This window comes from Polypterus senegalus, chromosome 7 (genome assembly GCF_016835505.1).
Source record: "Polypterus senegalus isolate Bchr_013 chromosome 7, ASM1683550v1, whole genome shotgun sequence".
NCBI classification, from domain to species: domain Eukaryota; kingdom Metazoa; phylum Chordata; class Cladistia; order Polypteriformes; family Polypteridae; genus Polypterus; species Polypterus senegalus.
The window spans coordinates 50,974,478-51,002,087 of NC_053160.1; the positions used below are offsets into that span (position 1 = coordinate 50,974,478).

The 27,610-nt window shown below is 36.7% G+C and overlaps 1 protein-coding gene across 2 annotated transcripts; it reads left to right on the forward strand.

Moving 5' to 3' along the window:
* The first annotated feature begins 817 nt into the window (after positions 1–817).
* On the forward strand, positions 818–27,475 carry hmgcs1 (3-hydroxy-3-methylglutaryl-CoA synthase 1 (soluble)). Of its 2 annotated transcripts, none has more exons than XM_039758608.1 (10): positions 818–922; positions 11,069–11,526; positions 12,283–12,408; positions 12,550–12,714; positions 21,921–22,089; positions 22,444–22,614; positions 22,701–22,807; positions 25,645–25,770; positions 26,295–26,452; positions 26,715–27,475. In XM_039758608.1, exons 2-10 carry the CDS (start codon positions 11,079–11,081, stop codon positions 26,802–26,804), a joined length of 1,560 nt encoding a protein of 519 aa, XP_039614542.1. In that variant the 5' UTR covers positions 818–922; positions 11,069–11,078; the 3' UTR covers positions 26,805–27,475. The 2 variants fall into 2 exon arrangements, with proteins under 2 accessions (XP_039614542.1, XP_039614541.1); XM_039758607.1 differs by lacking the exon at positions 818–922 and adding an exon at positions 10,143–10,230.
* Positions 27,476–27,610: the final 135 nt, after the last annotated feature.

Consider the following 27,610-nt stretch of genomic DNA (forward strand, 5'->3'; position numbering starts at 1 on the left):
AGTATCAACTCTGGATAGGAGTACAGTTCATAAACTGAGAAATGCAACAGGATGAATTAATTGTGTGTGTGTGTGTGTGGCCCTGTCACTTCTCTGATCCCGACTGTTACCTGTAAACATGATGACATGGTCAACATGGTTGACTAGTAATTCCAGACTGGCCCCTTTGGGCCCTCCAATAAACTGGTGGACTGTCCAGGGCTGTTTCCTGTCTTAAACCAAGTGCTATTGGGATATTTTCTGACATTTAAATCGCATTAAGTGGATTTAAAAATGTTGTCTTTTGCTTGCGATAACATACTGCACTTGATCCATGCATCCATCCATTTACTCACGCTAACCCAGCTCACTGTAATGGGAAGCCGGTGCAGCGCTAGATGAACACTTGGTAGAACCCCCTTATGGGATGCCAGTCTATTATTGCACGTTGCATTCACCCTTTAATTTTCCATACCACGTATCTAATTTTAACGTGTAATTTAATGAAGCATCCCAATAGCACACATTATTTCCGAAAAAAAAATGCTCCGATGTAATGCGCTAGGTGTTACTATGGAAACAAACTCTGGCTTCTCCGCGGATTCGAGCGAGAAAGTCTCTCACTACCTCACGAGGAATCGGATGCCTTTCGCTGATTGGCTGTACCGCTCTCCCCACATACCGTCACTCACTCACACCATTCGGCCAGTAAGAATTGTGCTTTCTTAAGATACACCCCTTTCGTATTGGGCGGGACTAGTTGACGCCCCGGCTGGAGAATCTCACTTGTGATTGCATGTTTGCTTATCAATCATCTTAAACGACACTTCCCTACAATGTGCTACGTCTCAGCTATATAGTGAGTGAGCTGTAAAAGACAGCTTGGAATTCAATTGGGCTGCCGTGTTTTAACCTGCTGTTGAACAAGCATAACATCACAAGGGTGAGTAGACCAAAAACATAAAACGAATGCTTCAATAGTAGATGATAACGAATGATTTATTGCTGTAAATCGCAGCAAAACGTGTTTTTTTTATATCCCGTTATTGCTGCTGATTAAACCATGTATGCTTTTTTGTTTAAATTAAAATGTTCACTACTGATATAAACATTTTGTAAAAGAAAACATGACATTCAGTAATCATTAAATGTAATTACGATGTTCTTTCAAATAGCATTATAACTGGCATTATTGATATTATTTATCATTAAGTTATGTGAAGAAGAAATAAAGAAAATTATTTTTTTCTATTGGGACCTCAATCGATGTTTTGTATTCCCATTGCTTCTTGAATTAATTTAATTACATTTTTTAAATTCAGTTATTTAATTGAAGTAACTTAGACGTAAAAACCTTGACTACATAATGAAATGGCATGGACACTTCACATGTTCAATTAGGCATATTAAAGCTATGTAGCGAATTTCACTCATAGTAATCTCAGGAAGTGGGGTATATATGTAACTTAAGCTGCGAGAAATTGTGATATATCATTGAAATGACATTCTTCCACATTCTCTACCAGCAAGTTTACTCTCATATTCTTTTGTTTCTAGTTATATTTAAAACAAATATATATTTCTTTCGATTCATTGAAATGAAAACGATAACAAGGAAAGGCAGGACTGAAGTTGATTCCTGTATAAGGTGGAATGTAACAATGGGAACATGATCTGTACTGACATGACTTTAAACTTTGAGAAGTTTAAAGAGTTCAAGGCCAGTGTTTGGAAGCCCACTTGCTTCAGATCTCCAGGACACTAGGATTGAACCCCTGTTTGATCACTGGTTATATGGTGTCTGCTTGGACTTTTTAGTACTCTGGTTTTCCTCCCAAAGGCATGCATTTTAAATAAATAAATATTCTACTTCAGTCATGTGCCTGTTGAAGGAGAACCAAATCAGGGTTGGCTCCTGCATTGTATTCAGTGCTCCCCAGACAGGCTCTAAATTGTATTAATATGAGTTTGAAAAAGGTCGGCTGGGTGGGCAAGTCGAGATTAAAAGAGAGAAATGTTATGTGTTATTGTCAAGAGTGGTAGTTCAATGCAGGACAACTGTTCAAAAAGTTAAACTGTACATTTTTATATATATTTCTCTTATCTTAATGACTTTATAGAGTATTGCCTTATTGGTAAAATTCAATCACATTTTGTGCTTTATGTTAGTAAAACAAAGTGAATAAACAGCTTCTGGAGAGTTTCAACCATGACTTGTCTACACATTTGTTACAAAACTGTCCATTGGAATTCATATATCAATTTGTTTAATGATATTTTTGTGGTATGACATGGTTATGAATACAATTATGGTGAAAAACATTATTCTATGGCAATGGAGAGTATTCTAGTGCATGAACATTAGTTGATCAGCAAAATCATTTTTGCAGTATTGCTCCTGTGGCTTGCAGTATTAGGTGTAGAGTGTGTTGTATTTAAGAAAAAGGTGCAGAATATACTACTGAACTACTCATTCTGTGTCTGTTAGATTTGCTGTGCCAGAAGGCATTTTTACTATTAAGAAAAAGTCTTACTGAAAAATGTGGAGGCCCAGTAATGGATACCAAGTGCTCCCGAGGTACACATTCTTCTAGTGTGTTTCTTGCTTTCCATGGATATACTTGACAATTGTTTTTTTTTTTTAATTGCATAGCACATTCTCCTCTGAGTATTGTGTTAGTTCAAATATAAATAGACATTTGTGTACTGAACATCTTTTAATATGTGTTTGAGATAACACTGTCCATAGCAAAGGTCCAGCCTACTCTGGTTCTCAAACTGTGGGGCAGGCCCCCCTAGGGGGGCGTGAAGTAACAAAAAGGGGGCACGAAGATGTGAAAAAAAGAAAACAAGAATTGAAAATTTGAAAAATACATCTATTGAAACCAAAACAAAATTAACTTAAACTACATTCTGATGCTTGAAAAATAAATAAAGAGTTAGATAAATGTCGATAAAAATTAAGTAGGTATAATAAAATATAGAACAAATTGGTATTAGTGGGCTACTTTCAAAAAAATGTTAGGGGGGGCGCGATTAAAACTGTTATGAAAACTCGGGTCGCAAATACGTAAAGGTTGAGAAGCGCTGGCATATGAAATGAAAGCAACACATGTTTAAAATGAATTTCATCTTAACTATATATCATTCTTAGTAGGCCTAAGGCTGAAGGTGTAAATTGGGACATTTTAAAGGGGTTTGGATCAGTGTCATGGTGTAATTCTTAAGTTTCCAACTATCTATATCTGTTTTCTTAAAATTGAGTGAGACTAGAGCAAACTAGAATAGGGATGTGCAAAGAAGACAGATTCTCATACTTTGAGAATGATATAATCATCTTTGAGTCATCTTCTCAGGCAACCTGAATATTTATTTAAACTGGTCCGATATGAGCAAGGTGAGGCGTTTGGGCGCATCTTCTAATAAATAGATAGATAGATAGATAGATACTTTATTAATCCCAAGGGGAAATTCACATATACTTGCAGTTTACTGCCTTGCATCCTTTGCTTCTTGAGACAGACTTAAAAAACTTTTTTTTGAGTAAATTGTTCATTTTCCTATCACAAATTCTTTTTGTACAACCTGCTCAAATTTAAATTCTGATTTATTTACAGTATCATGTCCTGTTAGTGTTTAATTTACAGGTGCATGATTTAAAAATGAATTTTAATGTGCTTTAAATTAATTCTCCCTCATTCATGTTATCTCTTTACTACTCTTTTCATACCCGATACAAACACTGTATGTGTGTGTATATATTATTGCCAATGGGGGCATTTCAGACCCCAACCTCCAGGTAAAACTGCACACCACACAAGTCCCATGTTCTTATTTTTATTTAATTTTGTACCTTATAACTCATTTTTATAAAACGATTCTTCTTCCTTTCACTCTTAATTCCTCCACTCCTCCCCAGGTGAGCATTGTCCGTCTCCTCTTCTGACCCCAACTCCCTGGGTGAATTGGGAGGCTCCTTTTTCAGGGTATATAAATTATAGGAATTAGTGATGATTAGCAAGCAACAGTATGGTTTCATGCCAAGAAAGACACCACAGATGCAATGTTTGCTCTGAGGGTGTTGATGGAGAAGTTTAGAGAAGGCCAGAAGGAGTTGCATTGCGTGTTTGTGGACCTGGAGAAAGCATATGACCAGGTGCCTCGAGAGGAGTTGTGGTATTGTATGAAGAAGTTGGGAGTGGCAGAGAAGTATGTAAGATTTGTACAGGATATGTACGAGGGAAGAGTGACAGTGGTGAAAACTGCAGTAGGAGTGACAGATGCATTCAAGGTGGAGGTGGGATTACATCAGGGATCGGCTCTGAGCCCTTTGTTATTTGCAATGGTGATGGACAGGTTGACAGACGAGATTAGACAGGAGTTCCCTTGGACTATAATGTTTGCTGATGACATTGTGATCTGTAGCGATAGTAGGGAACAGGTTAAAGAGACCCTGGAGAGGTGGAGATATGCTGTAGAGAGGAACAAAACAGAATACGTGTGTGTAAATGAGAGGGAGGTCAGTGGAATGGTGAGGATGCAGGGAGTAGACTTAGGGAAGATGGAGGAGTTTAAATACTTGGGATCATCAGTACGGAGTAACGAGGATTGTGGCAGAGAGGAAAAAAAGAGAGTGCAGGCAGGGTAGAATGGGTGGAGAAGAGTGTCAGGAGTGATTTGCGACAGACGGGTATCAGCAAAAGTGAAAGGGAAGGTCTACAGGACAGTAGTGAGACCGGCTATGTTATATGGGTTGGAGATGGTGGCACTGACTAAAAAACAGGAGACAGAGCTGGAGATGGCAGAGTTAAGGATGTTAAGATTTGCATTGGGTGTGATGAGGATGGACAGGATTAGAAACAGGTAATTTAGAGGGTCAGCTCAGGTTGGACAGTTGGAAGTCAAATTCAGAGAGGTGAGATTGCATTGGTTTAGACATGTGCTAAGGAAAGATGCTGTGTATATTGGGACAACAATGTTAAAGATAGAGCTGCTAGGCAAAAGGTAAAGAGGAAGGCCTAAGAGAAGATTTATGGATGTGGTGAGAGAGGACATGCAGGTGATGGGTGTAACAGAACAAGATGCAGAAGACAGGACAATATGGAACAAGATGATCCGCTTTGGCAACCCTAATGGGAACAGCTGAAAGAAGAAGAAGAAAAAGATTCACAAAACATTTATATTATTTAATGACTAAAACCTTAATGTGATATAATATTGGTGGGTTGGAAGGCTAAGGATCTACACTGGTATCCCGAAGGTTGCCGGTTCGAATCCCCGTCACTGTCAAAAGAGATCCTACTCTGCTGGGCCCTTGAGCAAGGCCCTTAACCTTCAATTGCTCCCAGGGCGCTGTATGATGGCTGACCCTGCGCTCTGACCCCAAGGTGTATGCAAAAACTAACAAATTCCTAATACGAGAAATTGTATAAGGCGAAATAAAGAACAAAAACAAAACAAAAAAAAAAAAACCTCTTAATCCAATGTACAGTATATTAAAAAAAACTTCATTGATTGAAACCATAACATTCAGTAACCTACTTAATCCAGTTCATATTTCAGGGTTATTGAGTGCAAGGTAAGAGTCAAACTTAGACAGTGTGGCAGTCCATTGTAGGACATATTCACGCATAAACCCTCAGACAAACAAACACAAATACAGTTTAGAAGATATAACTCTAAATACTGTATTGATCATGTTTATATATACAGTACTATATATATATACTATATGTTATGGCATTGAAAAATATTTCATTTCAAAATTGCACAGATTTCTGTATATAAAATAATATATGTTGATGAGCTGAAAACAGTTATGTTGGAATTAATACAGTTAATTTTGGTATTGTTGTGTGTTACCTAACAAGTTAGCTGTATTTATTTGGAATAATGCCTTGACATAATATTGTGTTGCTGCCCTGTCAGTACTTGGACCATAGTTCAGTTTTCTGCTTGGTTGACATCTGTTTGGAGTTGGCATTGTGGCTTTGTCTCATGGTTTTCTCAGAGAACTCTTCTTTTGTGCCGTTGTCCAAAAATGTCCTCTTAGATGTCTTTGCCGTGGGTCTGTATGTAATTATATTCTACAATGCCATGTTTTTCCTCTCATTCAATTATTGTTGTCACAATCAGTTTTGATTCCTTGTTCTGAAAATGATAAAATAATTATGAAGTACATCCAAAATGATTGGTATTGGGGAAGACCTCTTTAGTTATTGTAACTCCTAGGACTCTAAGTAAGCCCCTGGTTGTCTTTCCCTTTGTAAAACCATGTAGATCTCTTGTTTTTTTCTATAGTATGCAATATGGTTGTGTATTGCATGAGTGCATTACTCACATTTCCTATTCATTTATTTGCTGTTCCTTATTTAAGAGGAGTTAGAGGTTGAAGCAACAGAAAGGAGGCTGAGATACTGCCTTCTTTTTTTTTTTTTGGCTCCTTAAACTTTATGTAATGTATTAGTGGAAGCTTTCCAATTCACAACATGAAAAGTCTTAAAAATGATTGTGTTTAGGTAAACTCAGTTAGAAAGGTTCAAAAGCTACTTATATTTGCCTGTATTTGTTGATTATTTACCACCACTAAAAACACATTTATCCTGGTCACACCACTCATAGAAATGAACGAAATGTCTTATTGTGAATCCCAACTCTCTTTTGACAATGCATAAGTAGCCTTAACAACATCCTTAAGGTAGTTTGCATAACATACAAGTGTGATGTCTCCAGCTATGTTGGCAGGATTTTTAATTAACCTCAATTTGAAAAAAATGTAGAAAATGTATGCATGGCATTCAGTTCCGATCAAGGAGTGTGCAGACACTGTAGCCCTCAGTGGGCAGAGTTCACTAGGTACGCTCTACAACCTTCTTAATCCATTTCAGAGTTTTGGGGGCCTAAGGCTATCTCACCGGGATTGAATAATAGCTTCAAAACAGGCCCAGAAGGCCAGTCCATCACAGGGACCATTTTCACTCATAGACGCACATAAATACGCACTCACACACACACACCCCAATTTCCATTTGCCAAGTAACATAACCTAAATAAGAAATGCTTTTGCAGTGAATTCCTTCTTTGCTCGAGTATATCTGGCCATTGTAAATTTTGTGAAATTGGACTTGAAAAGGTATTCATCTATAACAAATGTTAGGAAACAACAAAAGCGAAAGCCAAACTTTATTACAGGTGCTGAAAATTATTGATATCGGGCAGATATGTAACTCTGATGGTAAATTATCGGGTGAACAGATTTTCAAACATGGACACTTGTAGCATGTATACCTCAAGCATAAAGCCCATCCTCATGTATTTAATGCCTGCTTTATCTCATTTTCAGAAAGAGATCTGGACATGGCAAAAAACACTTTTCTAAATGAACACATATGATTCAACACAGTGGTTGGTATGGAAACAAACTGCAGTACTCTGGTTCAGTCTGATTCTTGGTCCTTGGTGCAGTGCTGTTTAAATTTAAAGTGAACTCTTAGTAAAGCTTTCCTCCTCAGGAATTTTGACTGTGCTGTTATACGTATATAACATTGAAAAGGGGATGGGGTATGAGCTTCATATGCACTGTTCTAAGTATATTGTGAGGGTGTTTGTTTCGGCGGAGCAATGTTTTATTACATGGGCAACCTGTTAAAACCAGGATATATGATTTTTTTCAGTTATTTATTGGGACACATAGCCTGAAATCAGAAATGTCCGTATCGCCACAATGTCTGGTCACCGTAGTGATTTACAGTATACTGATAGTCAGTCAGTCAGTCATTTTCCAACCCGCTATATCCTAACACAGGGTCAAGGAGGTCTGATGGAGCCAATCCCAGCCAATACAGGGCACAAGGCAGGAACAAATCCCGGGCAGGGCGCCAGCCCACCACATATACTGATAGTGAAATTGTGAATCATTGTGATCTGCAGATAATGGTGCTGTGTGGTTTGTTTATTGTAAGGTTAATATTGACTAAATGTTTATTTCCTCTTGTGCATAACATCACAGGGTAAACCATTCACATTTAGAGAACCTTTTGTTTGCCTTGCTTGCAGTTTATTCTTTTACGGTTAAGAAGATCATTTAACTTGCCTGTTATGACTGAAAGCATTGGGAGGACTGAGACGCTAATGCACTTGTTCCTTTTACATTGCACTCAAGCAGCTGAGAAGACTTCATAAAGCAGAAAGCAGAAACAATTTGCTGATGCAGTGGTTTCCATGCTTAAGCAACTAGTGCCAGCGACATCCTTCCCATACACACAGTTTGGTGGTGTTTGATTAATATGTATTACGGATTTATTTGCCATCAGTATTAGATAGATACTTTATTAATCCCAAGGGGAAATTCACATACTCCAGCAGCAGCATACTGATAAAGAATGATATTAAAGAGTGATAACAATGAAGGTATAACAAACAGACAATAATTTTGTATAATATTAACGTTTACCCCCCCCCCGGGTGGAATTGAAGAGTTTCATAGTGTCGGGGAGGAACGATCTCCTCAGTCTGTCAGTGGAGCAGGACAGTGACAGCGTCTGTCGCTGAAGCTGCTCCTCCGTCTGGAGATGATCCTGTTCAGTAGATGTAGTGGATTTTTCCATTATTGTCAGAAGCCTGCTCAGTGCCCATCGCTCTGCCACGGATGTCAAACTGTCCAGCTCCGTGTCTACAATAGTAGCTAGCGGAGACAAAAAGAGGAAAATATATAAAATGCACAAGTTGGAGTAACTGCTGTCAAGGCAAAATTGAAAACTAATCTATAGTTTGAAGCCGACAAAATGTTCTTTTGTTTTAAGATGGAGGAGTTTGCCAATTTGCCAGTGCTTTCAATGGAAGATTTAGAAATGTTAAAACTGTAGATTGGACTTTTATGTGGTCTGCAACAGTCTTTAGGTAGGTGGTACATGTCAAAGTAACATACACATGAATCCCAGGACCCAAGGGTTTCCAAGATAACATTGCGCTGAACATCACACTGCCTCTGCCAGCTTGTCTGCTTCCCATAGTGCATTCTGCTGCCATGTCTTCCCCAAGTAAATGATGCACACACACCCAGCCAGGCACATAACCTTAAAGAAAATGTGATTCATCAGATCAGGCCACCTTCATCCAATGCTCTTTGGCACACAATGCTCTTTTGACACTCACATGCCCATTATAGGCACCTTCTGAAGTTGACAGGGGTCAGCATGGGCACTCTGACTGGCCACACAGCCACATAAGTGGCAAGCCACAATGCTCTGTGTTCCAGCACCTTTCTCCCATCACTAGTTTGTGCTACAGTAGCTCTTCTGTGGTATCAGACCAGCCGGGCTAGCCTTTGCTCCCTATGCACATAAATGAGCCTTGTCCGGCCATGACCCTTGTCTCCAGTTCACCAGTTGTCTTTCCTTGAACCAATTTTGGTAGGTACTAACCACTGCATACCATTAACATCCCACAAGACCTGCCATTTTGGAGATGCTGTGACTCGGTCATCTAGCCATCACAATTTGGTCCTTGTCAGAATCATTCAGATCCTTACACTTGTCCATTTTTTCTGATTCTAAAACATCACTTTCAAGAACTGCCTGTTCACTTGCTGCCTAATATATCATCCTCCCCTTGACAGGTGCCATTGTAACGAGAGAATGAATGTTATTCACTTCACCTGTCAGTGGTTTTAATGTTGCAGCTGATTGGTGTTTATCAGCTGTATGTATGCTGACATATCACAACAAAACACATTTTGTGAAAATCGGTTAAAAAATAATGGTTACAACTGCTTTTAGAATAGCATCTCCAAGCACGCCTAGGAGTTTACAAGGGGATCATGACCGCCTCAATATGGCGGGCGTGTAGACGTATCGCTGAAAATAGAAACAGCGGTAAATAAATCACCAATGTGTGTATGTCTGTGGTTAAAAGGCAATGCCGATTTTGAATAGCTGAAGCAGTCTCCACCAAACATATAATGAGGGGACGTGGGAGTGAATTAGTATACCTGGACAAACCTGACTTTAGCACTGTGGGGAAAAATAAAAACTGTACGCTCCATAAAGAACACCGGGCTTTGGCCGCTGCAGGGCTTATAGCTATGCTTATAGCGGCTATAAAGTGACGTCATTCACCTCTGTGAAGTGGAACGCAAATGATGTGCATTTGTGTTGCAGCCCGGGTGGTGCACATAGTGCCGACCTTAACTCGGTGCATGAAAGGACGGAGCGTGGATTTTTCTGCTACGGACTGTATATTGATGATTGCTGGGTAAAACTGAGAAGTCTTTGTAAATCAGAGTATGAAGTTTCGCTGCATTAACCAAGTGAACTATTATATTTTTGTGGAACGGTGCAAAAATATAACAGACTGATAATCTTAAGTTATGCATCTTTGAATCAATGCATGAGACACCGTTAGTAGAAAAAGTAAAGATTTAGCTGTCAGTTGTTAAAAGGTATGTTCAGACCCTCCAAGGCGAACGTTGTGTAGTGTCCGGTAATTTGTCCTATAAGGGCAGAAGTGAATTTGCTACCAAGATCAGTGGACGGGGTGGGGCGAGGCGTGGAGAGGAAATCGAAAATGGGTTCTCCCGATTTTGCACTGTCAAGTAACTTGTCCGTATCGTGAGCAAAGCTTGACAAGGACCGTACGGTGCGCTGCCCATTGAGAAGGTGCTGTTGACATTTCACATCCACGACACTCTCGGCTGTCAGTAAATGTGTCATTGAGATTTTTGAGCTCCTGATCGCATGTGTTGGTTTGGGATTTCGCATTTTAGTGTTAGGTATAAGAGTTCACGAAAAAGTACTCATAGAAATGTATTTTAAATTAATGGACAATGAATTCAGAGAGAGTTCAGACTCCTAAAAAGTTTATACCAGTTTTTTGCAGTGTGTATTGCAGTGACTGTTCTGTGAATGAATGAAAGGATAGATGGAGATATATATATATAGTGTGTGTGTATACATATATGCTATTTGTAATTCATGTGTTTAGTGTATTCATAATAGCTTTTTTAAAAATGCATCCTAAAAAATTGGTATATAAAACTAGACCAAAACTAGTAATATTAACATTTATTATTTTTTTCCCCCCCAATCCACAGCTTTCCAAAAATGCCAGGATCAGTCCCTGCTAGTGGAGAAGCCTGTTGGCCAAAAGATGTTGGGATTATTTCCATGGAGGTCTATTTTCCTTCCCAGTATGTAGATCAGGCAGAGCTTGAACAGTTTGACCATGTGGATGCTGGGAAGTACACCATTGGCCTTGGCCAAGCTAAGATGGGTTTTTGCTCAGACTGTGAAGACATTAACTCTTTGTGCCTAACTGTGGTACAGAGACTGATGGAGAGGAACTGTCTCTCATATGATTGTATAGGGAGGCTGGAAGTCGGCACTGAAACTATCATTGATAAGTCAAAATCCGTAAAGACTGTGCTTATGCAGCTATTTGAAGAGTCTGGAAACACTGATGTTGAAGGGATTGACACAACTAATGCCTGCTATGGAGGAACCGCAGCTCTTTTTAATGCAGTTAACTGGGTAGAATCCAGCTCATGGGATGGTAAGCATTCTTCATGTCTTTCTGTATATTGTTGAGGGTCTTTATTATTATCTTGACACAAAGACATTTGCTTATTTTCTTTAATTATTTTATTTGGAAAATTTAAATTAAATTAGATTAGATAAAACTTTATAAATCCCATGGGTAAATTCAAGGGCATACTTTAGCAGAAACATACAAAACAAGAATACAGTCTCAGAGGACAGATTATAAAGCCAATTAATCACTCGATAAATAAATAAAAATAAAATGAATGAATACATTGGTTGGAAACACCGAATTGACTGTGGTCAGAAAAGACTCCCAGAGGTGCTTCTTAGCACTTTGTGGTGGAATGAGCCTGTGGCTAAAATTGCTCCAAGAGAGGGGATGGAGGGGATTTTTCACAATGGCCTTCAATTTTGCATTCATCCTGTTTTCCACATCCGCTTCCAGCGTGTCTAGGGTATGTCCTTTGTGATGGAGCAGTCTTCACTGATAAGTGATCAGGCATGTTGGTTTAGTATTTTTTTGATACAAAGTAAACTATTGTTACCCCAGGACTGATTAGTGTTCATTTAATGTATTTCATTTGTGGCAAAAATATTGTTATTGTTGTTGTTATTGTTTGTTTCATTGTTTAAACATTTTAGGTACTTTATCACTAATCGAAATATTTTAATATTTTTCACCATACACTGTATTAGGTTAAAACAATAATATATTAGATGGTTGTCACGCCTGAAATAGCTATAGTTAATGAATTTATTTTTCTAGGGCGTTATGCTTTGGTTGTTGCTGGAGACATTGCTGTCTATGCTACTGGAAATGCTCGGCCAACAGGTGGTGCTGGTGCTGTAGCAATGCTTATTGGCCCAAATGCTCCCCTTGCTTTCGAAAGAGGTCAGTAAGTTTGGATGAAGCTTGCTTATGTTTTGGTTAAATATTGTAATTTCTGCAATACTTGTTGGATAGAATGTTGACAGCTTTGTGTAATTGAAAAATTTGAATGTAACATAACCTCTAGTATGTTTTCACATGCAGGTCTGCGTGGTACACACATGCAGCATGCTTATGATTTCTATAAACCTGATATGGCGTCAGAATATCCTGTGGTTGATGGAAAATTATCCATCCAGTGTTACCTCAGTGCATTAGATCAGTGCTACACAGTTTTCCGAAACAAAATTCATGCACAATGGCAGAAAGGTGAGTGGCTTGTATTTCCTTTTTATGTTTAGTAAAGTATAGCCAACTTGTTTCACTCATAATGTGAAGATTTGTCATGTCCAGTTTAGGTCATTTTTTTTTTTATATATTCTTAATTGTATGCATCTGCTGGTGCTTGTGGATGTTCCCCTATAGTGATATTTATCTTTATGTATTGTGGCACATTCATCATTCATTTCCTTATTGCAAGGCTTTTAATCATCTGATAAGATGTAGTGAACATTCATGGTTTAGTATTCATTTAATATATTTATATATTTTTTTAAGTACGTAATAGCCCCGATTCCACTACAGAACTTAAAATGGGCTGCAAAGTGTGTAAGTTGTAGAATCATAAGAACTGCAAAATAAGCAGGGAGATTGACCAACTATGATTTTTTTTAAAATACTATGAGCAATTAGCTTTAATATTATTTCTCAAAAAAAAGAAGCAACTTTATTTGCTAGTTGGACAATCAGCAATTTGCTTCAATTTTGTTCTTTTTCATTTTCAAAGCTTTTTTTTTTATTTTTATTTATGTTTATCATTTTTTCTATAACCCTCTATTTGGCCTTATGTTGAATACTATACTGGCTTTTTCCAAGCATGATGACAAAGTTGACCACCCTTAGTAGGCTAATGTTTTTGAAATGGTGCAAAGGCTTCCAAATAAGGGAAAGTGTCTTTAGCTGTAATGTAATAACATAGTGTTTCTCAAGATATTTTGCAACATGGGTATTCTGTACAAAGTTAATACAATTGTAAAAGCATTGTACTGTAATTGGTCTTCAGATGACTAATAAGATTCCTGTAAAGACTTACTTCCCTCTAGAGGAGATTGTAACAGGATGAACGCTTCATTAAACACTGCCATACCAAATGCATGTTGTTGGGGAAATGTTTCTAAACATATTTTGGAATTTAACTACATTACAAAACAATACCAACGATTTTCTATGAGTATTGAAAACATATCATTTAGAATTAGCCAGATTTTGCATAGATCTATCTTTAAAAATGTTAGGGACCTTTTCCTAAAAATTGTTAGTTATCATTCTCTTTGCTTATTTCTTTTATTGGATTTAAATGAGGGATGAAGGTTTTGTTTCAGCAGGGGTATCTGGCAGTATTTCACAAACATTTTTGTTCTATTACATTATTTGCGCAGCTGCCCAGATAGTCTTAACCTCTCAAATTCCTAAAAATACAAACACATACTGGTACTTCAACTGTATTTTGGGGGATAGCAGGAGTTATTGATTTGTTATTTTACTTACTGTATCTTTTCAATTTTTTTCAAAACAACGTTCAGTAAAATATAACAGGTCATCGAGTATGTCCATTTGGGTTTTATGTACTGTATATACGGATACGAATTACTTTGAACATTAGAAATGGACTACGTACACTTTTTGTAATGTTCTAAGCCCTCTAACAGCTCTGAGAGAGGTAAATGATTATGTCAAGTCGTTTAAATTGAGCTGAGAGCAGTATGAGGAGAGTTAAGGTAAAACCTTTCCGTTTTTTATTTATTTCATTTTGCAAAACTTAGCTTAGTTTTTTATCTTCTTTATCCAGTTTGCCCCTGTGTTTCCAGCTGTGTAGGCCAAACTTGGGCAGTCTAGTTTATGTAATTGAGATGTAATGTAATGAAGGTCTGATACCAGCCCTTGTAACTACTAATGCTAATCTGTCCTTGCTTCTCTGCGGTGTTGTTGCAGACCAGTGGGAGGTTTACCAGATTAAGCCATATTTAGCACCGTCACAGGACAATGAGATAGGAAACACCAATCATGCTGATTGCCACAGTTCTTTACAAGCAGTCTGAACAGACTCGGTAACATCTTTTACTGGAGTGTTGCCTTGAGCATCAGTAGGCTTTTTGCGTGGATTTGATATGTTAAAGCTGATGGGAGTATCTGAGGAAGCATGACTTCAGAATTTAACGGTCCTATGAGCAAAATGTGTGCTATTATTATTTCTTCTTAGAAGTTAAAGACAACATTTTGTGACTACAGTATTTTCCTCTGGGTGATGGGTTTTATGAAGTTTGTACAAGGAAGTTAACAGTTTATAACTTTCTGCATCAAAAGGATATTTTCAAAACTAATTTTATTGGAATTCAATATGGAGAAATAAGAAGTATAATGTAATGGTTAAAATTATTACTTATGATCATTGATTCAGTATTTTCAATAAACTTTAATTTGAATCACTTGTCAGTAAAACACAACATTAAGACATAACACAAATTAACTTGCTATCATTATGTCATAAATATTAAGAGACTCTTGTTCATCATGTGCTGGGTGCAGCAACATGCTGTAATCAGCACATGCTCCCAACTTGGTAATTTTGCTATATTGTCAACCGAGAACAATATTTGATGACTAAAGAGTAGGTTAATGCGGAAGAAAATATTTGTGTACTTGTGTATAGTATGTCAATTTTAACCCATAAGCTAAGCAACTAATGTGCAACTAAATGAGATTTCCAAGAATCTAGGTGGAGTTGTTTAGGTAGTTGCAGATTAGACACTTGTTAATTATGGTCCTTGAGAGTGGTGGCATTGTTACATTTTAGAAAGATCTGCGAATACATCACTATGTTCTGTATATATGATAATCAGATGAACTGGAAATTAAAGTTAGAATTCCCTGTTCTGTAATTAACCTAATATTACAAATCTAGTATGCATGTCTCATGATGTAAATGCAGACTGCTTATTGTCCAGTCTGTTGTTAAAGAAAAAAAAAAACGTTTCCCCTAAAAAAATAAATAAATAATTTGTTGGTGCCATAGGTTGTGACTGTGGCAAAGGAATGAGGATCTCACTTAGACAGGTGGCAATGATAAATAATTGAATATATGCCGTAAATAGTTATTTTGTCTTTTTACAGCAGAAAAGGAATACATACGCATTTTTAACTGAACTACAATAATAGCATACACACAAAAGAGAAAACTGAATCCTGTTCACGAAAAACATGCCCACAACAAACACACATGTGATTTTTAATTCATCTAAATGTTCTAACCTATAATAAGTAGGAGGTCTGAACACTTTTATTTCTTTTGCATTAAAAGGTAAATTATTGAAAGGGGAAGAGAATTGTGGGAATGTAATTGCTTTGGATGTGAGATGGTGATCCTGTTATTGCCTTGTTCTAATATGTTTTGGATGGAAGGCATATCAAATTCCAACAGCTTCAGCATCTCTGGAGTGGTGAAATTTGAATGATTGTGATCATTAAGTGAATAGCACTACAAAACTAAGATTCACAATAATTTTAAATTGTGTAATACAAAGTTTTTTTTTTTTTTATGGAATGTGTGTTAACTGGTAAGAACTGCTGTGTTTTGTGTTTGTATAAACTGCTTCGCTATTACCAACTACCCCGGGTGGGGGGCAGTGCTGGTATGTTTCTGATGCATTGCTTCTAAATGTGAAGCAACACAAGCATCCTACATATCCACTTCTGAAGGTTTTTTAGAGGCACCTCTTCTGGGTGTGCGGTTTGTGGTGGAGTTTGGAAGGTGCCATGTCTGAATGCAAAAGTATGCTTCAGTATTCTATCCATGACGTCAGAATTGTAGGTGAACAACTTATTTGGAACTGTTTTTCTAGAGGCATTAGACACATGAATAAGACCATCAGGGAAAAAAGGAAAGATATATATATAGATATATATATAGATATATATATAGATATATATATATTTATTTATTTATTTATTTATTTATTTATTTATTTTTAATGAACCTCAGTAGTAAGAGGAGAGTGTCAATTCTGATGATGAACTGGTTAGAGATGAACTGACTACAGATAAAAGAAATGTCAAATCGAGACTTTGTGTAAAGACAAGATTAAGCTCTGCCTGAGAGAATGAATGCAGATTTAAATGTTAGGTTATATGGCTTGGATAACCCCCACTTCTATTTTGCTTTCATTTATGGCACTAATTATTTGATAAAGATTGAAACTTAAAAAAGATTGAAACTTACAATGCCTGTTTTTCAGCTTGCACTCACGTGATCAAAAGTTTTCTGTAGTAAAATATATAAATACTAATAGTAACAAAAAATTTGAAATATTGGTATATCCATCAAGTACTTACCCATTGTTACTTTAAATAAATTACTGTTTGGCATTTATATATACTGAAATATAATGCAGGGCTTTAATTTTATTGTGGATAGACATGGGGATTTGCCAGTGTTATAGTCAGAGGGATGTTATAATCTTGTTGGATTTCAGCATAGGGTTTATAAAGAATGATATTGTCATGGACTGCCTGATTTCACTCAATGTGCATATTCTGAATATATTCTCTCTCCAAAAATGCTATCTAAAATCAATACTAAAAGTTCAAACATTAATACAATATATTGGTTCCGTTGAATTAGTGAATTACAAGATGATTCAAGATATTTTCCTTGAAACAAACTATTTTAAAGTTGTTTTTTTAACTGTTTTTAAAATCTGGTTTCTCAGAGAATCACTTTGCTAGGTTATTACTGTTTTCTGTTGTAAGATTAATGTTTGCATCATTCGCTGAAAAAACTACTAAATTGTCGTATTTAATGGAAGATTTAAATTTATTTAAATTGTAAATGTCAAAGACTCCTAGAGGACCTTGTGTAACGTCTTGTGTAGAATTCATACTAAAACATGGCGTATGGACAAAACTAGAAATGTGCGTATGCACAAAAAATACAGATGGTAAAACTGCGTAAGCAAAGTTCTGCACACTTTCCTTTTATAAATCCCAGTTAACATGAATTTTAATGTAGACGCCCAAAGCCCCACCCCAACTCCACCCAGAATTTCCCGTATTTGAATATGCAAACCAATTTAAATAGCCCCTTCCATTCAGTGTTTTGTTAAAAGACAATGGCAAAAGCATCATTTATACATGAGACCTGTGGTTCTTTAATTGTTTATATCTGTCCTTCCTTTTTTTTGTTAAATCAATCTTTTCTTCTTTTACATTAATCTGTTATATTGAAACTCTTGTAAAACAGCCTTTATGGTGCTGCTTACAAAGTATCTTACATCGGTGGCTGTACTTTATTATTGCCTGTCATTTACTGTTATCGATTCAAATATATGACATACTGTATACGCTTTTACTGAGTTCAATTTTAGGGTTTACACCTGTGAACATTAGTTTAACTTCAGACATCAAAGGAATTGACACAAATTTTAGCCCTTGCTAAAGCAATGAATTATGCTGTTTTGCGTGTACTGTGTCATGATGAATATGCATTTATGGTAATGCATTATAGGTAGTAATAACAGGGAGGTGTATGTTGTGCTTTGAAACAGTGAGTTTTATTTTGGTATTAACAAGGCATTTCATTTCATTGCTGCTGTAGACAAGCCAAATAACCACTTTATTTGAAACCTGCTTTGATTTTTACTTTCCACAACTGTTAGTGTTATCATTGTGCAGTTTACCATAGTCCTATGGATTTGTGAACTGTATATGGAAGTTAGAAAATGAATGGATACTCAGACAGATATCTGTAGATATGCTCATTACAATCAGAATGAAATCGATGCCTCCATTTCTTCATCAGCACTGTGTAGGACACAGTATTAAAAAGTGATTCATCTCTTCATTATTTCATTTCCTCTTACAAACTGCTGAACTTTTCACACTGTGCTTTTTTCTTTTAACCAATACAATTGTGGTGCTGAATCAATCACAACTCTGAGCTTTTTAAAATATTTTTTGTGTTTTCCTCACAAGTAATTTGTGTATTTATAGTCGCACGTGAGTGCTGTTCTGACTTTCACTCAATGCTAACTAGGACTGGGCAATATATTGAGTTATTGCTTCAATGTTAAGGGAAAATCAATGCAAAAACATGTATGTTCTGGACTTTTATCTGATTTTCTATATTGTTAAATGTTAAATAAAATTCACAAAGTCTCCACCACTCTTTCTAAGCATGTTGGTTGGTGGTAATAAGCACAAAAAAACAGTGCGAGGATCAGAAGAGGAAGCATTCAGATTATGTTATGGATTTCCTCAGGATGACAGTTCAAGCTGTATAACATCTAAAGATAAAACATGTTGCTACATATGAAGCGACAATCCAAGCTAGTACAATACCTTCATCTTACCCTCCTGCCTCCCAGGCAAAATGAGTTCCTGCTAAGCAAGGTTCCGTAAAATGTTCGCTGTTCCATTGTAAAGCATATTAATGGAGAAACAGCTGGGTTGGATATAACGGCTGCAGTGACTTGCCGTATTGCAAAATACACTTTCATTACTCCCATAAAATGTCAGTGGTCAGATAAGTACACTAATCAGTAGTTTACATCATACTAGACGTGAGATATCAATGTAGTGTAAGCTGTGTCATACTGCCTCTACTACTGAAATGTTATCAGCAGGAATTAAAATGGTCGGTCCCAAAAGGAGCCATAAATTGGCACTTGACCGTACTTGGTATGCTGGTAATTGCTGTAAAATAAATACCTGCACATGTCATACAGATTGTTACAGACAAGAAAAGACATGGATGTTCAAATACATAATCTGGTACCATTACAAATCATGTAAACCATAACAGTATACAGTATGTATATTACACACATGTACATTTTTTGATCTGTACATATATACATGTTTTTTGATCTGATTTGCACCATAATGAATTAAGAGCTTTGTCTTTACTTATATAAAACAGTCCAGTCACAACAACAGGGAGAGCACAGTGTTTACTGACTGGCAGATGCCTGTATGGCAGGCAAGGTGTTGAACTTAATACATACAATGGAAGCTCAAATATAGATAAAGGAGGTAGAAAGCAAAAATTGGTTGGGGGAAAAAATATTGAGATGCTTCTTTGAGGCAGAGATATTCATGAAATTGTTAAATATTAAAAATAACTATTTCCTTTGCTAATATTTTATATTATTGTAAGAAAATATGCCCGGTTTTGAACTTTGTATATGTGATAATGTGTATATTAATACCTATATGGTGCTGGTATTTAATCTTTAAGGTCTTTGAAAACCTATTGGTAAATACTGAATAATGAATATTTGGTAAAAAATCGCATCTTATCGCCCAGCCCTACTACCACAGCTGTCAAAAAGCTAGTACTGTACTATTATATTTATAGAATTTTGGCATCCACCAGTTACTGAAATATCGGTTCCTATAGCATCCCTGGCTGGAACAGTTAGGCCAATCAAGACAAAGGGAGGGAGAAATAAGAAATAGGCTACAGTAATAGTCATACCTGATTGAAGTTTGGGGAAAAGTTAAAGATAGAAGCTAGAGAGGCCTGTAGTCTTTAGTGCAAGTGCATGCCTCTAAAGATTGGCAAGTGTAAGAATAGGCAAACGTGAGTAGTGGCAATGGTTTAACAAGTATCTGTGTGCATTTCATACAAGGTTAATGTTTTAAGGATGGGTGTTCCCAAAATCCTTTCCCACAGTATAATAGCGCCCTTCAAAAACTAACAACTGTTCAAAAAGTTCAGTTCATTTCAAGATTGGATGCCTCAATAGCTCATGTGAAAGAACGAGTCTCAGCACTCTTAAAAAAGGTTTGGGGCAGCCACCAGTATATTGTTCCTAGCTGCAAAAGGATTAAATTCAACACAGCGATGTTGCTTGTTTGAGTTCCCAAACTGAACTGATTTAGTTAGCCAAGATGGAGGATTTTAGCTTCTGTAAGCCGGAAGTGACATCAGTCTGGGTGCCAGAATAGGAAATGACATCAGTCTGGGTGTCAGAACAGGAAGTGGTGTCAGTCTGGGTGCCGGAACAGGAAGTGATGTCAGGTCAGGTAGGTTTTCCCGTATTTGATCTGCAGAAATAACAAAGGTTTAGAGCACTTTGCCGCCCCCTGGCCTGGCGGGTAATCGCCTCCACTTGGTCCATTCAGCTCGCTCCTAGTCGCACGTGTGTGACACTCATTACCCCTCATGGGTGGGAATAGGAGGGGTCATTGATCAAAATTATTGGGAGACCCTTCCACTTATTAGAATATTGGGGAAAATGCTGAAGAAATTATTAAGATCTCTGCTAATAATGCAAGATGAGACTGTGCGAGAGATGTCCACAATTTTTGTCAAGATAGTACTTTTTCTAAAGAAAACTCAAAGGTTACTTATATTCATTTGTTAATTTGTGTCCTAGTATTAACAGTATGTTCTGTAACACAGTTTCTATTACTGTTTTACTGTATCAAACTGGTAGCTTTGTCGTTTTGTATTTACACTGATTTTTAAAAGTCTAATGTAAATGAGCATATTAAATGATTAGAGTATGGTAACCCCCCTCTTCAGCTTTGATTAGATTTAATTTATTTAAGGCACGTGGACTTAGTCATGTTTTTGAGATGTGTGATTTGTATTTTGACCTCCATCCGTGTAATGGCCAAGATTTGAGTTTTTCTGATTTGTAAGAAGTACTGTTTCTGTGTAGGTGGCCCATAGTTACTGTTGACACATTTGTAGGTAAGAACAAGGGAGTGAGCACTTTAGAATTAATTCATGGAGTAAAGGCTGAATTCATTTTGTATCAACACCATGAAAAGTTACATCTCAAATAATTGTGAATGTGTAGGGCATTTACTGTATTTTTGGAAAACTATGTGTTGTTGGGAAGGATAGCAAATTTGCTGCTGGTGTCTATTTAGGTGTCAGTCATACAACGTGATTATCGTCATTTGTATCTATATGGCTTTAGTGGGGTGCGAGAGTAGACTAAAACAAAACAAGGAATTTGGATTAAGATGTATCATTGCGTTCATGCTTGCTGCTTTAAATAGTAACTGATGATATTGTACTGCATTTGTTTACTGGTGGAAACTGTACAAATGTGAAGAAGCTGTGAGAAATAATAGTAACAAATGTAAAAATGGGTTTTAAAGCATTTTGCACCCAGAAAAAATAGCAAAATGACCATTTCCAGCAAGAAGTAGATGTTTGTAACCATGTAGCTCTGGATTTGAGATATTATGAAGTCTTTGATTCCTGTTTTGCTAACCCTCCCTTAAAACACCTACTTTCGTCCAGCTTCTTAAATAGTACCTAAAATTTAAGTTGTATATACAAGCACCAAGTTAGGACTGAAGAAGAAAAGGGGCTAAGGATACTGTACTGTATTTTCTGTTTAATATTCAAAAATGTTAGTTTATCTGTAATTATTGACATTTTTCTTTCTTTTCTGTTTTAGAAGGCAGTGATAGACATTTTACTCTGAAGGATTTTGACTTTATGGTTTTTCATTCTCCATACTGTAAACTGGTACAGAAATCATTAGCGAGGCTAATGCTGAATGACTTTATTAGCAATTTGAATATGAATATGGAAGATGGTACTTTCAATGGCCTTGAGGCATTCAGGTGAGATAAAGGGGGTCTTGTTTTTAACTTCATATAATATATTGCATGTTAACTCTGCTGTCTCTCTGTCACTGGGTGATGTCATAGATCTCTAGCTAACTGCCTGAAGGCATTAGGACTATTAAATGACTGTGAGATGGCACCTGCTGCGTAAGTTTATTCCAGTGGTTGACCAGCCTTCAAAAGCAAGAAATTCAACACATTTTACTTGCTGATAGGTAAAGGTTGCCAAAGGTGCATGTATTACACTTTATTCAAAATTTTAATTACATCATTAAAAGTAGCCATTTTCAGGTTGGTCTTTTTAGGTAAACTTATTGGTCTCACACTAGATTTTTCTTTTTTATTCTGAAGGGATGTAAAGCTCAAAGACACTTACTTTGATCGTGACGTAGAAAGAGCATTCATGAAAGCTAGTGCTGAGTTTTTTGAGCAGAAAACTAGATCCTCCCTCCTTCTCTCCAACCAGAATGGCAATATGTACACACCTTCTGTGTATGGCTGCCTTGCATCTGTTTTTGCACAGTAAGTACAGGAAAGGATTGTCATTTTTCAAAGTATTTGATTTGCTGAGCCATTTATTTCTTTCTTTTTTGCTTGTTTTTCTTTAGGTACACACCCCAGCAACTTGCTGGGAAAAGGATTGGAGTTTTTTCCTATGGTTCAGGTTTTGCAGCAACACTGTACTCCATTCGAGTAACTCAAGACGCAACCCCTGGTAAGTTATACTTAAAAGGCTATTTCCCTTAAATGTATACTGTATATGTAGGAACTGAATAAAAACTGATTTTGGCTGTGGACATTTTTTGTCTGTTTACAGCTTAATTAAAATCGGAGATAGATGAGGGAATATTGTGATAATAATATTATAAATTAGATGAGGGATTATTGTGATAATATTATTATAAAAGATTCAAGCTCAAAGTCATTTGTCAGTTAATTCAAATGTTCCTCCTATGCAGCTGTTGATAAAGTAATGTGTCTAACTTGAGTTCAGGACTCCTGAGCTTACTGCTTTAGCAGCTCAACTAGCAGTCAGTGTACCATTTCTGATTTAATGATCAAAAATAATTGCTTCATATCTGTTGGACTGGTGTCACCCAGTGAGTATAAATCCAAAACATTATGTAACATAAACTAAGTGAACTTTGTACAGACTGTGATTAAAGAGTTCAGATCTGAGTCTTCATTTAAAATGAAACATACAAAATGCAGTTTGTCTGGTCAGTGCTCAATGAGTAGGAAATTATACATCATCTGCTTCTCTGAATGGGATCTGAATTAATACAGAATTAACCACAAGGTATTTCATGTATTTCTTATTATAAAATGAACACTTTTAGCTAAAGTGGATGCTAATCTGATGCTTACAACAACAGAAATATTGTCTTAGGCAACAGCCAATAAGCTCACTGTGGGTTTAGGAGTCATTACCAAGAATATTGGCTGGAAGTCTGAAGGATGAGATTAAGTTTTATAAATTAAAGACATCGAAAGCAAATTGGTTTTGTCTAATCAAACGACTAGTGAGTGCTTTGCTGATTTGTGAAATTGGAGTTTGAAGTATAAGCAGAGAGAGAGGAAACTCTGCTGTAACATGATATCTATTCTTTTTTAGAGCCTGTGTTAACTTAAAGTATAGCTCAACTTTCGTAGTGTTTCTAAACATATCTAATTGATCCTCCGCTGCTCAATACTGATAATGCATAGAAAGTAGTAGTAGTAGTTTATTTATATAGCGCCCTTCACAGACAAAAGGTCACAGAGCGCTGAACAGCAAATACAGAACAAATACAAACAGTTGAAACAAAAACATAAAACCAGTAAAAACAATAAATAAACAAACAAAAGTACTGCAAATGAAATCCGTAATATGTGCTCTGATTGGATAGCTTCTAAGCCATCCGCCAATAGTGTCCCTTGTATGAAATCAACTGGGCAAACAAACTGAGGAAGCATGTACCATAAATTAGTAGACCCATTGTCCACAGAAAGCCGCGAACCAGCGAAAAATTTGTGATATATATTTAGATATGGTTACATTTAACATCCACGATAGAGTGAAGCCGCGAAAGTTGAAGCACGATATAGCGAGGGATTACTGTATTCCTTATCTTTGTGCTTATGTTAGTTAATGAGTAGATTTGTATATGTTTTGTAAAGTGTTGTCACATTGCTGTTTAAGTCCATGAGTTTGATGCCAGCCATAAAAGATTAAGAGTTTTTGTATTGGAAGGAGCCCCTCATTGTTATCTCTGTATTTCTGGTCAGTACAATCCGGTTCATTGTTAGACTCTCAATCATCTATGGAGTATTTCTTCATATCGCACAACTCCAAAGCATATGCCTATTTAATGTCTACTGCAAAGGGTTGTGGATTTAATACTTTTTTACCTGTTACATTAAAAATTCTTTAAGAAGTAACGGAATGATCTGCCCTGCAAGACTTTTTCATCCTTTTTCTCTCCTGTTAATTGCTTGCTTTTAATTGCTCATTTCAGTACTTGTGGCTAGTGTTACTACCCCATATTGGTTTTGTTTTTGTTGCATATATAAAAGATATGCTTTTATTAACATAATCTAAATCCAACAATAAAGTCACATTTTCTTTTATTTAAATTTTAAAATTTAGGAACTAACCATATTTCTATGTGCTGCTTCTAAGTCCGGTCTGTTACCTTTATATTTCCTTTTTTGCCTCCAGCAAGTGTGAAGACCCCACATCCAAAGCAGATATGGTAGACTTGTCTAGGTGTAATGTAGATGTTGACAGTAAAGTTAGTGCCTATCTCAGCAAGCATAGGGCACGGGCGCCAGTCCACCACAGAATGAGCACACTCTCTAGGGCCAGTTTAACAAAGCCAACTCGCCTCACCCGATTGTCTTTGGACTCTGAGAGGAAAATAGGGACCACATGTAAACTCGGGATGTGAACCCTGCTGTCCTTGTTGTTAAACAGCAACACTGCCTCTCCACTGCTCCACTGTGCCTGTCCTCAGGTAGATTTTTTTTTTTTTTGGATGTACTTTCTTAATTCTGAAAGGGAAATTGTCTTTTCACATGATGTATTTTTTTTTGGAGTTCAGAGGGCCCAATGGGGCTAGACCCCTTCGGCACAGATCCTTAGCCTCAGAGCTGCTACTCCGCCAGTTTGATTGATTAATCAATTAGGTGTTGTGTTTTTCTTGGTTTTATAGAGCATGTTAAATCACACATTGTTAAAAATCCATTAAACAGATGTAAAAATATCTTGAGGTTTTGAAAGTGGCCTTGTGAGCAAGTCCTCCAACTTACAGGGTCACCTTTGGGGTTAGTGGCAGATTTGGCAGCTCCAGCCACTGTAACAAACCTTGCACTGTTCCAGTGTGGGGCTGAGGTGTCACCTGCTGCACTCGGTTCCCAATCCAGGAGGTTTGTCGTGCGGCGGGCAAGGCAACGTTCTGTCAGTGTATGCTTCCAATCTCGCTCTCTCTCTGGTAAATACAGTGGCTTCATATGTTAAAATCCATGTACTACCTCTAGTAAAACTTCAATTTTCAACTTTTTGTTACTCAGATTCATCATTGGATAAACTTACAGCCAGTCTTTTTGACTTGAAATCACGACTAGATTCTAGAAGAAAAGTTTCCCCAGAAAAGTTTGCTGAAATTATGTCACTTCGGCAAAAAACTCACCATCTTGGTAAGATTAACGTGTTTTTGTCATTTTATACGCATTACAAATGAGAATAAATTGGACACTTCATTCACATAAGCCAAAATTAGAACCTATGGGAATGTTGATGTCATTTTTTTTGATGAATTTGTATTATACAGTAGGCCTGTAAATTACATGGTAGTTCAGACAAGAACCATTAAACGTTAAAGGATGTTATTTTCAAAAGTCATTTATAATCTACAAATCTCCCAAATCCTGTGTATTTTATGTGGTATGATCTTAGATTTAATGTTTAGAATGGATTCAATGCACGGGCATTATATTTTTCAAATGAATTAATGCAAAATGAATCCTTTATTTAATGAAGCCTTTAGTTTTTTGGAACTTGGATCTGCCTGTTATGTGTTATTTAATGGCCTGATAGAATGGACTCAAACCTTGTACCTTGGATTTTTCAAGTTGTTTCATGTAAAGTGAATCATTTAGTATCATGGAGCTTGGCTGTGCCTGCTATGTGTTATTTAATGGCCTGATTGTTCTTTCTGTAGCTGATTATACCCCACAGAGCTCAGCAGATGACCTCTTCCCAGGGACTTGGTACCTAACCCGAGTTGATGACAAGCACCGCAGGCACTATGCAAGACAGCCACTGAATGAGGATGGTCCTTTGGAAGCAGGAATTATTCATTCCAACACAGCACAGGAGGTATTTTACCCTTGTGGTCATTTCTCATTTTCACAAATTAAGGTTACACTTTGTTTTTGTATGACACATTACTAGGAAAATTGCAGCTTTGCTACATTATTGCTTTGCCAAGTAACCAAAAGTTTCTCTTCAGTCAAATCACACACCAGCTCGCTAGCTAAATTATTTTTTTTCAAATAGTGCTTATCTGTAGAAAACCTTTAAATTGAATGTGTTGTTTTGTTTTTCCTCAGACTTTGTTTTTATGCTTTTTAATTTGCAGCACATACCTAGCCCTGCAAAGAAAATGCCGAGGATTCCTGCAGTTGCCAAAGGAGCAGAAGCAGTTTCTGTTACAAATGGTGACCACTAAATTACCTCTGTGAGGTACAGGACTTTTAGGTATTTAAAGGATGAAACAAAATTAAATGTGAGCTGGCTTAAGAAAGTACATAATATTGTACACAAGTGAGAATGTAATGTTTCATTTACCACACTGCAGGATTCAGTGCTGTCTGTACCATGCAATAATGGTCATGGTACGTATAATAACACTATGACTACTTGTTTAGAGCATGACTAGCCATTGATCACAACTAACTGAGCACTTCTGTGCACAATCTACATAACTGTATTACACACTGTTGGGAGTTTAATGGAAAGCAAGTTTATGAAAGTGTTTTAAACTTATTTTATCCTGGGGGGTGAGAAAAAAAATGAGAAATGGAGAATTCTGTGGCCTTCATTAGGATTCTCATGTCCGTAGTAATCATTGCTAATATTGTATAAAACTGAAAAAGTATAGTAAGCTACATTCAAGTAGTGTTACAATAAAAACATAAAAATCACTCACTTTTGTAATGGTAATTTACACGTAACAGGTTATTTATGATTTTTTTTATATATTCACTATGCACAAGTTGCCAATTTAACAGAAATAAGCTCCAGTGGTTTTTGAAAAAGAACCCTGCTTGGAAAACATCAGCGCATTAGACTTTAACTGTCTAAATGTGCCCCTTTTCATTCAAATTTACCAGTTACAGTTTTTTCTTCATTTTACTCTAATTGTGTGTGTTGTATTTTTTTTTTTTAACTTGCAATGATGGTGTGACTGTGAGCCTCCTGAATTTCTGTGTTCCCTAAATATTGCACAGTATGTCCCCACTTAAGTTTGAAAAG

What these genes read in the sequence shown, in the direction of transcription:
- hmgcs1 (XM_039758607.1), top strand. Translation starts at nt 10,175, where the DNA reads ATGAAAGGACGGAGCGTGGATTTTTCTGCTACGGACTGTATATTGATG. An exon ending in TGTATATTGATGATTGCTGG is followed by an intron (nt 10,231 to 11,068) that starts GTAAAACTGAGA and finishes CCCAATCCACAG; the next exon opens with CTTTCCAAAAATGCCAGGAT. An exon ending in CTTGCATCTGTTTTTGCACA is followed by an intron (nt 22,615 to 22,700) that starts GTAAGTACAGGA and finishes GTTTTTCTTTAG; the next exon opens with GTACACACCCCAGCAACTTG.